Source organism: Acipenser ruthenus, chromosome 15 (assembly GCF_902713425.1).
Source record: "Acipenser ruthenus chromosome 15, fAciRut3.2 maternal haplotype, whole genome shotgun sequence".
In the NCBI taxonomy this organism is placed as follows: Eukaryota; Metazoa; Chordata; class Actinopteri; order Acipenseriformes; family Acipenseridae; genus Acipenser; species Acipenser ruthenus.
In genome coordinates, this window is record NC_081203.1 from 17,848,179 (window position 1) to 17,860,695 (window position 12,517).

The window sequence follows — 12,517 nt, forward strand, 5'->3', positions numbered from 1 at the left end:
AGACAGTCCTCCTGTTAGTTTTGTTTTTCATCCAGAGGGTTCTTTCATTGATTCTTTCATTGAAATTTGTTAGCGCACGAGTTGGGGAAATAACACAGCAGTAAAAGACAAACACTTGTCCATTTTTTCAGGGAACACAAAAAAGATACAATGTCAGAAAATACATTGCTGAAAGGACTGTGTTTTAAAATAAGTAGGCTTCCACTTAGATGTACTGTAGTTGGTTTTGTTGGTACAGTGCTATATTTTCAACAGAAGTAATATTTTAATTCAGAACGATATGATTCTGAAAACATCACTTGCCAAAACAGACACAGACTGTAATACAGTACATACTTTTAAATCCAGTATGTATTGTACTAGCATCATCTAAAATTCCCCATTAACGACCCAACAGCAAAATGAAATCAAAATGTTACCCATGCACAGAACTGCATAAAACATAAAAGGCAATGGGATTTTGCAAAAGATAAAACACAAAAAACAGGTTTCCAGAATTTAAGCAGTATCCAAAGTCAAGTTTGGAGGAAGCTCTGTGTAACTGCACAATGATAAAAGACTGATTTGCCATGCCAAGTACAATGAAAACTGAAGAGATGGGCTTTGTATATGAAAACTGGTGATGCTGTCGGATATTGCGTGTGATGGGTAAGTGCATTCATTTGTTACATAACCCCAATGGAAATGTATAATTTCTAGAAATTTCTCAAACAAAGAATTTTAGCAAAAGTTTTGCTTTTGTGGACAAGGAAAAAAAAAAGCTACAAGAAATAGATGTCTACAATTATTTATTTCAGCAATTTGTTTGGCAAAACTCAAAAAATGCCAATTCAAAATTATTATTATTAATATTATTATTATTATTATTTATGTCTTTATTATTATTATTTATTTATTATTTATTTCTTAGCCGACGCCCTTATCCAGGGCGACTTACAATTGTTACAAGATATCACATTATTTTTACATACAATTACCCATTTATACAGTTGGGTTTTTACTGGAGCAATCTAGGTAAAGTACCTTGCTCAAGGGTACAGCAGCAGTGTCCCCCACCTGGGATTGAACCCACGACCCTCCATTCAGGAGTCCAGAGCCCTAACCACTACTCCACACTGCTACCCTGGTGCTAGAAATTTCAATATGATAATGCAGAACCTAATTCTAGAAAACAGTCTAGAAAATGCTGCATTGTAGGTGAACATTCTTAGAGAGTATAAGTCAATATGGGAAAAAGTAAAGAGCTATCTGAAGACCTTAGGCAGCAAATGATTTATTGTCATAAAGCTGGAAAAGGATACAAGAAGATTTCCAAGCATTTGAGTATCCCAATTTCAACTATTGTTTCTATTATCAAGAAGTACAAGACTCATGGTACTGTCACAACACTCCCTCAGTCTGGAAGAAAGAAGGTTCTTTCACCAAGAACAAGTAGAAGAATTGTGAGGAAGGGTAATAACAATCCGAGATTGACTGCCAAAGATGTAGAAGTTTTGTGTGTTTGGTGAAAGACACACAAAACCTCTACTAACCATGATAAATATAGTGCAAACTATGATGCATGAAATCTGTAACAGTCTTGAAAACAAATAATATGCATTTTCTGGGATGCATTTACACTTCTAGCCGGGAGGTAGTCTCGTTCTCCCTGCAGCAATACATGTTTTCAAAGTCATTATGTAACATTATTAAAAGTTGTAAAATTTGTATTTCAGGTAAAAACAGTGCAAAGTAGACGGGTGTTTTTTCCATAATCCCTCCTGTTTTCACAACAAAGTGGCCATAGACACATTTTCATAAAGTAATAACATTACGTTTTAACTTCAAACACTTCAAATGAATGTGGAACAGGGAGTGTGACAAGCTCAGGTGTGTCTTCTTAAACTCAAGAGTAAAACCAGGAATGGATCAAACTGCTATGCAATGTGAGTCTGATTCCTGATGTACACAAGCATTATACTTTATTATAAAATAAGTGATTTCATATTTTTCAGAACTGAATGGGAACAGTTTTATTGTTAGCTACAGTTCTGATCTAATACTCATTATGAATATTTAATTGAAGTTTGCAGAAAATGAAAAGCATTACAGTACTTTGTAAACATTCAATAATCATCATTAATCAGAAGGCAATAGGACGCAAGAGCCTACAAAGTGCTAAATGATTTTGGCAATAAATTTGTCTCTTGGCAGATTATCTGGGGCAGTCACAGACATTCAACTAAAATAAAGTAGCATTCAGCCTCAGTCTGAGATTCATAGCTCCAATCAACAGCAATCACAGATTACTCAATCAAGAACAGATTGCATGTCTCGTCTCTGAATTAACAAACCCCAGCAAAATGTCATTAAAAAGGAAAGCATTAACATCATTTCAATCATCTGTGCGCCTCATGCTTACTTCTCTCTCTAAATGTGGAATCTTTGATTGCCCCAGGAGGAGAGCCCACAGAAACGTCATGTCTGGTTTCCAAGGGTCTCCGGAGACGGCACACGAGAGTGTACAGTGCAGCATGATAATACTGACCAGCAGTAACTGGAAACAGTCTACCCACTGGTACAATTCTAAAATCACATTTATTATTTTAATGCTGAAGCTCCAACAACAAAAAAAAGGTTCAATAAATATTTCAGTTCTGATCACATACAAACATACTTCGTGTTTCTAAAATTAGACTGAGCCGTACCTAAAAAGATTTGCTTCAGTGCTGATGCACACACTGTGCAGTTAGTTGCTATCCTGGGTAAATATCCACAATCTAACTTGACTAGGGAATCACAGAATGTGCACAGAGTAGGAAAGGCAATATCTTGAGTGTTAGCTCTTATATGGAAACCAAAAAGTCATGACTCCATCTTGGGTCCCTGGTGAAAATACGAAGTTGCCTGCCTAAATGGTTCAGTACAATAAGACTCCCACCCATTGCATAGCAGTTTGATCCATTCCTGGTTTTACTATGAGTTTAATAAGTGACACCTGACCTGGTTATGTATAGACTGTGGCTAATCAAGCTTGTAATTCAAGCTTCCCATATAGGGATGTATGACCAACCTGAAAGTCTGTGTAAGTCCACATTTCAAGAAGAATGCTGACTTCCCCCTGCGGCTCACCTTAACTGCGAAGCTGCACTTCCTGCCGCGCACGCCCTCCTCGTCTGTCTGCCACTGGTGCGGCCGGCTCGACTCCGGCACGTAGATCTCTTTCTTCCGGCGGAAGCTCTGCCGTAGCTTGTTCATCGCGGAGCACTGACCTCTGCAGGGGAGAGGAGAACAAGTCATGAGAACACGCTAGAGATTCTCAAAGACCTCCGTCTCCACAGACACTGCCACAGAGACAGGAGTGTCAAATTAAAACACAAATACCGTAAAATACACAAACAATCACAGTCAATTGTGAAAGAGATACAGGCACCCGTACCTATATTATTTGTGGTTGCTGTCAGACTTACATACAAAGATCAATGAGCATCAATAGTACATCCATCTATTTAGATAGATGATCCTGTATACGGCACTGGACCACAGACCTCTCACCAATGATAAAAAGTAGGTCCTCCTAACTGTCCTATGTATAAAGTCAGGAAAACGTATGTTTAATAACTACTGTTATAAAAGAATTCGGGGCATCTCAATCCTGCCTATATTACTGAAACTCTTCAAGACAATTTCTATATAACAGAGGGTCGCACAATAGCTAAGCAAATGAAAAAGCTAAAAGGAGCATGCTCTGTAATTTCACTGTCAAACAAGACGTTATAGAGCTGTTAGCCTGCCCGCTTAAACAGGTTCCAGTTACTACCTCATCTGTGTTTAGTACCTGTGGAGAAGGGATTGTGTTTCCTCTTTTAAATCTGCACTAAAAAAAAAAAAAGACGACATCCAAAAAAAAAAAAAAAAAACACAACACACACACCCTAGCAAGGGGGGACAGATTTAATAGAGTCTGCAGAAACCATGAAAGGAGACTACTATAGCCAAAGCCATGGTCTCATCATTCTTAAATTCACAAACATCAAAATGTAACAAGCAATTCCCAAACCAACTGACAGCCTGGCAGCACTTCTCCCCCGATGAGTCATTTATTTTGTATTTTTTATATTTAGGTCACATCATGTCTTAACGCGCTTGAAGTATTAGTCATGTGGTTGCAAAAGAAAAAAAAAGCATCTTCTCCCTTCAAGATCAGTGCAAATTCATCTTCTTCAGAAACAATGAGCGCGTACCGCAGTGCAGCACAGGAGAGCAGTGCTCACACTTACTATATTGAGCTGCAAAGGCTAAAATACCATCTTGTGTGTTTAGAAAACATTTACTTTGTAAACCGATCCGTTCCATCCTGAGACAGCAAATCTGAAACAAGCATGCCATCATGACTATACTCCTCTGTGTGTTTTCAGGTCAGTTCCCTCCAAATCAGTGTTAGAAACTCACTAGCCCTACACCCAGTCCTGGCTTTCCAAAATACCACCAATTAAATGTATTGCTTAAATGATTCAGTAGCCAGGAGTTTTAGCCACCCATTAAACATATTGTTCCTTCCCTTATAGCTGCACCAACTCTTGAGAGTTAACCTACAAATGCAGGGGAGACTTATTCATGTGACCAGTTCAGAGCAGATTTACCAGAGACCCGACTGTTCAAACTCCTGGCAAAAGCTGACTTCAATAATATACCAAAACAAGGGCAGTTCAGAAATCCAAAACTAGTGGAAGTTTCTAACCCTGAAAATCCTTTATATTTTCAAACCAAGAAGCGTGTGCAAGCATGGCTTTCTATATTAAAGCCATATGTTGGCATGTACAGCATTTGATATTCAAGTAGTTACCATTTCCATTGTTATAGGATTGTATTTGAGATTGCTGCCAGTGTCACAACCCTTTCCTGCCACCAGTGTCAGGGACATTACTTCCTGTTCAACTCTGTGGGTGTTTCCAGGTTTAAACTCAATTGTGATTTTCAACAAGTAAAGCAGAACCTCAAAGTAGCAAACCCAACACGCAAAGCCCAGATGTTGGTAATTCTACCAATTAGCTCCTGGCTTATCTACTGTAGTTTCCTTATTATAAATATTACACAGGTCAGAGGTGTGATCCCTCAGTCTTATATTACACATACATTAAAATCACTGAAATCTACCAAGTTTCAGTGTTACTGGACATACATTTCAAACTGGTAGTAGGAACCCTCTCTAATGTATATGACTGAATGTATAGTCCAGTACACAAACACCTGGTTAGTTTTAGTAATATTTGGAGTGTATAAAATTAAAGGATGAAACCTCTGCTAGGGTGTCAAATCACAGATTATATCCAAAAAGGGGGGTAGGCTTGAAATAATGTATCAATTGAAACTTCCTTACATGATAAATTAGTGCTGGGCCAAATATCCGAACAAACAGAAATTACGCAATTGATAGAAATGAGACATACGTATCACAGCGTGTTTTGCCTTGCATATTCTGGCAAGGTGGTAAATCAGTGCACAGCAGTTTATAAAATTGAAAAATAGCCTGCGTGGGATTTCTATATATAAAAAAAAAAAAGCAGCTCAGCACAGCCGCTCCTGGTGTTCTATTTACTGTGGTTGTCAAACATTTTAATGATCTCTACATAAACGTTCAACTTCTGCTTCAGATTTGGGAAGCAAGTCAAATCGGGGTCCGTCACTGTTTGCCATACGATACAGATCAGGAACGTCACTCCAAAATGCCTCACATTTTGCAACACTGGCCCATCTTGCAAAGGAAATTTCTCGTGTTGTGATCAACGTTTTGCTTTTCTTTCATGTGGCAATCCTAGTTTTTGTTAAATAGTATAGTGTTGTTTTTCTTCACAAATCGCACAACGCCCCCTTTTCCACATTTATTTTATTCAAAGTGTTTAATGAAGTTAATAAAAGTAATGTCATTACCTTATGAAAATGTGTCTATGGCTACTTTGTTTGTTGTGAAGACATGACAATGTCAGGGATTATGAAAAAGCCCTGCAGTGTGTATTTTATGTACTGTTACATATAAAATGGCTCCGAAAGTGTTATTAAGAGACATTAACTAATATTTAAATACCTGTCTGAATCGTGAACGGATATCTGAACATGAAATGCCATGTTTGCCCCAGCACTATGATACATATTGTGATACAGAGACTGTGTGAAGAGATACATCACCAAAACAAATATGCCACTGTAATAAAGTGGCTTATATTTAGTATGCAAACAGTACATGCAAACATAATCATTGACCCCTGTACTGGACTGCTGACAGTAACTGTTAGGAATGACTTTGCCACGCAGACTTCTGAAACCTAATTGCACAATGAATCTCTACGCAATACAATTCCATTAAGGCAGGGTACACAAACTCACAATGGGTTTATTTTTCAAGAGCACATTGTGACAATATTATAAAGTTGTACATTTCAGTAAAATGTTACTACTTATTTAGAATACTGTAGACTGATTAGTACTTAAAGTGTCCTTTCTCAATGTCAAATGCCACACTGAAGTGAGCACTAACACTGACCCAGAGCAATGAGATAGTGGTGCGTTTACATTTCTATTCTGTTACGGTTGCAAAGGAATACAAAACAGTCCTTGCATGTCCATGGGTTAGTATTTTGTGAATGCAGCAGGGGATTACAGTACAGGCATACATGATGAACACCTGTTAAACAGAATATACCTGCCATGCAGTGGAATATGCTGAAATAGTGCACTGCACTATGCCAGACCCTGATGATGCCACCATGGACCCATCTGGGGATCTATGAAACACAGTACAGTTAGGCAAGCCAAGTTCATCTTAGAATACATGCTACTGTAGAGATGAAATGACTTGCAACCACAGGGTCAAAGGGCATGGCAAGCCAAGCAGCAGCCTCTCAGGGAATGCCATCTGGTGTATAAACATTAAACAGGTGTAGCCCTGCAGAGAATTTTAAAATCCTACTATTAAAAAAACTTCATTACCATTTTCACAGCCATGCCTTTTGTTCCAATATATCTTTCAGTTTCTCGAAAATCTATTTTGTTACAATAGATTCAATTTGAATAGTGGTGTACCCTTACATTAAATGTAAGTCTACTGTATCCAAGACCCTCAAGACTCAAGTTTCTCCAATAAAAATGAAACGTGATCTTGTTGCTCTGTTGCAGTAAAAGTTTAACAGGAGACATGGTGCACACATACTGTACAGTACCAGCCCTAAATAGCTAAAGATATCAAATTAAAACACCCTAAATGTGGAGACTGGAACACTTTGTACTAACCTCCCAAGAAAGGAATCAAATGAAGTTGGTATATTGCAGCAGAGCACAGAAACAGTATCACATGTGTACTTCATCCATGACAGCAGAATTCGGTTATCCTCTTATTTTTAAAGTGGCATCGGTACGTGTGTACTTGAGAAAGCAATCCATTGGCAATAAAAGAAAATTAAACATACAAAATTAGTTCTTAAATAAAAATCCCTTCAATCTCAGCAAAGGAAATCTGTGTTTAATTACAACCAAGTTAATAGTGCCGCCACCGCTGCTTGTTCAGTTCTTGCTCTCTGAACACAATGGACATGTTTACGTTGACTCCAAAGTCCAGTGCTCAGATTCAGCTGATTTAACCTTTACAATGAGGTCGGCATTCCATTAAACCAAAGGGCGGTCACATGAGAGGAAAAAGGCAAGGGCTGGAATACCAAAGCTTTTACTAAGTGAAACATTTCCAGTGTTACTTACATAATCCCGGCTGGTGTGAAGTGTAGCGGCCCCAAGGCTCTCTCAGACAGGGACAGGATTCCTGCTGTGCCACTGGCCTGACACTGATACTCCCTACAGATTCATCTCGAACAGCCAACACTCTCAAAACAGGAACAACTGCACACAAGCGTTTATCAAGACTGAAATTTCTATCATTTTATTTAACTCGACTGTTACCATCCATGCTATTTTGCTCAAGGCTGGGACCCTGTTTGAAATCATTTGTCCTGTCTTGTAGTCAATGGTCAATGGCTTAGCTGTGATTTAACGCTACGGTACAGAACAGCTTATCAGCTCTAGACACAAACACTACCTCTGCAGGCCCTTTTAAAAAGCCAATATGTTAAATGTAATAAATGCTCAAATGTTTAGAACTACCAATACCATTTAAGTGATGGTGCCCGCCGAAGGCTCTACTGTGTGGAGTTATGCTTCCCGAGCCAAAGACACGAACGAAAGTCAAGATCAACTACCACACAGTAAGCCTTCATCGAGAGGGAATTACATCGATTAGAAAAAAATTCATCCAAAAAAAAAAAAAAAAAAATGAAAACCTAGATGATTCGTCAGGTACCCTTCCACCTTTTATTCGTCAAAGCAGCTTATAGTTGATCTGGACAGTGCTAGATATGTGAACAGAGCAATATTACTGAATGTCCGCGTCTTGGTTTGTTGTTGTTGAAAGATGCTGTGTCTGCGCTCCAGTCGGGCTGACAGGCTGCGATTGGCTCTCAGCAGCGATGATACAGGACTGGTTGCTTTTGTCGGTGCAAATTACTGATTGGCTGGTTTTGTTTTAGACAAATACATATAGCCTACAGTAGCCAGGTTTAACTGTTAAACTAAATATGCAAGCAATTAAAATGTATTTTGAAGCTAATGTTTTAAAAGGACTGTTTGGATTTCTATACTCCCCAACAATCCCACCACCCCCTCCTCTCGCGACAGGAAACAGATTTATTTTTAAAAGGTGGCCTATCCCTGCCAGCCTCTGCAGACACAACTCCACTGGAGTCCCCCACCCTCCCCACCCCTCTCCTTGCGTGTGACACAGAGTCAAACTAATACTAATACTAATAATAAAGGGCAGAAAAAGGTCAAGGAAGGGAGGTGCCTGCAAAATCTGACTGCAACAAAACCTCCTTCCCACAAAGGTAGGGTTCCAAATTCCTTGTGGGATTGGAAGGCCCTGTGTGAAGGCAATCCGTATACTGCAGGCAATAGGACATGTACACACACCACATGTGAAAAGGGTGCTGCACCCAGCGACACAGTGCTGAAACATAGCCCTCATCCCATTGACTTGTAAGCACATTCGGAAAATAAAAGCTCTATTAGTGAAAACAGTAAACAGTTACCAGTATAGAAACCGAATGTCTATTTGCTTATATCAGTGAAATGTCACTGCTGAATTGTAACACTACAGACTTGATTAATGCTCACCTGTGTTCTATCTCAATGTAATTTAACCATTTAGAAAATAATCTCTTTTGGAGTTTCCTTTAATAGTTACCAGTATAGAAACCTGTCTATCTACAAGTGCTTATATTTTAGAACATTTAAAAAACAGAACCCGTTGATCCCACTGTACCTGAAACAGAGACAAGGTCTCCTTTGTAACTATATTATAGATTCAATTTATTTTCCCTTGAGATGACTTGCTTATTAAATATTACAGGTGCTGGAAAGCTTTGATCTCCTCTCCCTCCTCCTCCTTCTCACCGCCTCCGTGGAGGTTTGAGCAAGATAAGAACTTTAAAGCCTTGCTTTATGTAACTCCCTATTTCTAAAACTCAAAAGAAAACAGATGTTTACCCACACTGCACCTGCAGAATTTTATCTAGATATTAAAAATAAATACAAATACAGTAGAGTAGTCTCTTCTTATAGGTGAAGTGTTCTTTAAGACTGTTAGCCATCAGACACAACATGAATCAATAAACAAACACATAAATAAATAAATATATGTATTACTTTTCCTGACGCACGTGCATCAACATATTCAATGAATAGAATAAGTAAGAGAAAAGCAATAGGCAAGTGTATGTTAATAAACTATAATAATAAAGTAACAGACAAACTAATGTTAATAAAAACTGTCAAACTAAGTTTACACAGCACCCCGACACACGTTAAATGCAGCAGCAGCTCTAGATGAATTATGAATACCTGTACATGAGCAATATTCAAGACATGCACAACATTAACAGAATGGTGATGCAACTCGCCAGAACAGAAAACACAAAATTGCTTGGTGACTTGTGTTTAGGTTTTATTTAGAGCTCAAACAATTTCCAACTTTTTGTAACAAGAGAAACAGCTGTGCATTTCGCTGTTTGTTTACATGCCATTTTCTAGCGATGAGGTGCAATTTATTTTCAACTGACTTGACATAGTTGAATAAAAGTTAGTTTGACTGATTCTTAACAAAAATCAAAAATAACATTCAACGTTAACAGCTCCATCAAAACGCTCTCTGGCTGGATATTACATTATTAACAAATGGGGCATTTCTCTGGATCAGAGCTTCATTAAAACTCTAGAAATCAAACATACAGTGTTATCTAAAAAACGATCACAGCAGGTGCTCTACTCAAAGGAATACCTGAAGATCCACATACAAAAACACTGCACGAATCAGGCCAACTTCTAGGGCATCCAATCAACCCAGCACCTCTCCGATGGGAACCTACTGCATGTACTGTAGCACCAGTAAAAAATAGAAACATTTTCCAACCTTGCTGTGCTAATAGGGCCCAGAGAGAGCAGTGCAGCCTATTCATTGTGACACCGTAATTACAGACCCAGCCAAATCACTCGCGTTATATTTACACTTGAACATGGAACCCCAGCAGTGTATTTATAGCAGGAAGGAAGAAGAGAGAGATAGAATGGACTCGCTGCTGTAAAAAAATGGGCTCAGGTGGTGCTTAGTTTATTGTGTAATTTATCATTAAGACTTGAGGAGCAGCTGGAGAATTTGGCTTTATTCCATAGCAAGTAAGCATGTCAGCATAACGCCAACTCTGGAATCACCACTGCATCAGGGTGCTGTACCATGAAGTATCACAATTCACTGCTTTATCCCCGCTGTGCCCCTAAACTAATAAAAATCAGTTCTACCACAAGTTCCTTTCTGTTTTTCTGCACTCCATTTCCACTTTTGGAGCAGGCATGGTTTTAACGTTGAACAGATTTCCTGAAAACATAAGAATGCGACTCACTGACCATGGTCACTATGTTATCTCCCACAGAAGACAGCTACAGTTTTAAATCATTTTATTGAAAACATTATCACATCAGCACCATGGATTGCAATAATAATGTTTCCTTCATTTTTAGACTGTATGGTGTGAATGATCCACATTTGTTTCAGGAAACTTGTAAAGAAACAGTTATTACCAGAAATGTTATAGTTTATATATATATATATATATATATATATATATATATATATATATATATATATATATACACACATACACACACACACACACACACACACACACACACACACACACACACACACGTGTCATGCCATACATAAGGTCAGCAGATTCTTTATCAGCAATATAAAAAAAAAAATGTACCCAAATATTGTTGCTACAATAAACTACCTATACAGCCAGTTTCTCCCAGTATAGCTTTCAATACATAAACTTGAAACGGAAAACCTACTTAACTTTATAAACCCGAGTCGAGTTACATCAAAGGAGGCCCTGGGTACCTCTGCAGAGAATGAGAAAATGTCAGCAACATCCGTCATGTTCCTTCTGTGATGATCAGAAAAGCTACCCTTTCTAAAAAAACAAAGCAAAGCCGACTGCTGAGCTGGCAGGACCAGGCGTGGCTCAGCGTGGCGACAGCTCAACTGGATCACAACCCAGTTCTGCCAAGGCAAATCAAGAAGCCCACCAATCCACACTTCAGCACTCCAGACAGCGCAGAGAGAGTGTAACCAGGGGCAGTGCCCAAGCAAAACCTCAAGGAAGGAAATATGAGAAATAAGTCTTGTATCTGAACTCAAGCCAGACTTCATTACAATGCTTAGTGACTCTTAGTACAGGGACAAGAACAACAGCCAACAAACAGCAGCCCCCACCTTGTGACAAGTAGGGTGGTGGCTAATACACTGAATCGAGATCATGCTCATCCACACACTTACCATATACAGGCTTTATACAAGCCTGCTAATATGAAGTCACTGCTGTACCTCAAATGTACCTTTGTAAAGAAACTGGCACAAAAGGGTTACATGTTTCTAGCACAACATTCATAATCAAAGTTGACCAAAAAAATCAGAGTCTGATTTTGCATTTTCATAGACACTGAAAATAAAGTTGCAAGCTTTTTTGCTGTGTTTGTTTGTTTTTAACCATGGGATTTAGAACAAGATGAAAACTAAGGCTTGAGGAAACCCCACCAGGCATTACATCTGCTCAGAACTGGGAGCAGGCGAAGCCTCACCATGCTGGAGATGTGACAGACACCACACTAAATTTATGGTAACAAATGTCCGCACAAAGTTTTTTTTACAAACATACTGGTTCTCCGGATAATCATTCTGTATGTAAAAATGCAACATTCCCATGTACATTGGAAGTGCCCTAATACAGACAGATGGATGGACATTACAGATGGACATACAATGCTAAAGTATGTCTGTGATGAAATTCAATTAAAGGAAGTTAGAGTTTTATTTTTAATCTCATTAATACTTATTTCAATTATTTATATTATGAGCTGTATCCTGTTACCATGGCCTTAA

General features: G+C 38.5%; 1 protein-coding gene across 9 annotated transcripts in view; it reads right to left on the reverse strand.

The window, feature by feature from the left end:
- The window catches only part of LOC117421262 (protein numb homolog), a 67,838-nt gene that overhangs the window by 25,620 nt on the left and 29,701 nt on the right, over positions 1–12,517 (reverse strand). For 5 of the 9 annotated variants that reach the window (XM_058987254.1, XM_058987253.1, XM_058987252.1 and 2 more), the window contains one exon: positions 3,112–3,253. In XM_058987254.1, the coding sequence (XP_058843237.1) occupies positions 3,112–3,237 (126 nt within the window). In that variant the 5' untranslated portion in view covers positions 3,238–3,253. Of the gene's footprint in view, positions 1–3,111; positions 3,254–7,266; positions 7,533–12,517 lie in introns of those variants that run through there. The other 4 variants (XM_058987258.1, XM_058987250.1, XM_058987251.1 and 1 more) reach the window with 4 other exon arrangements.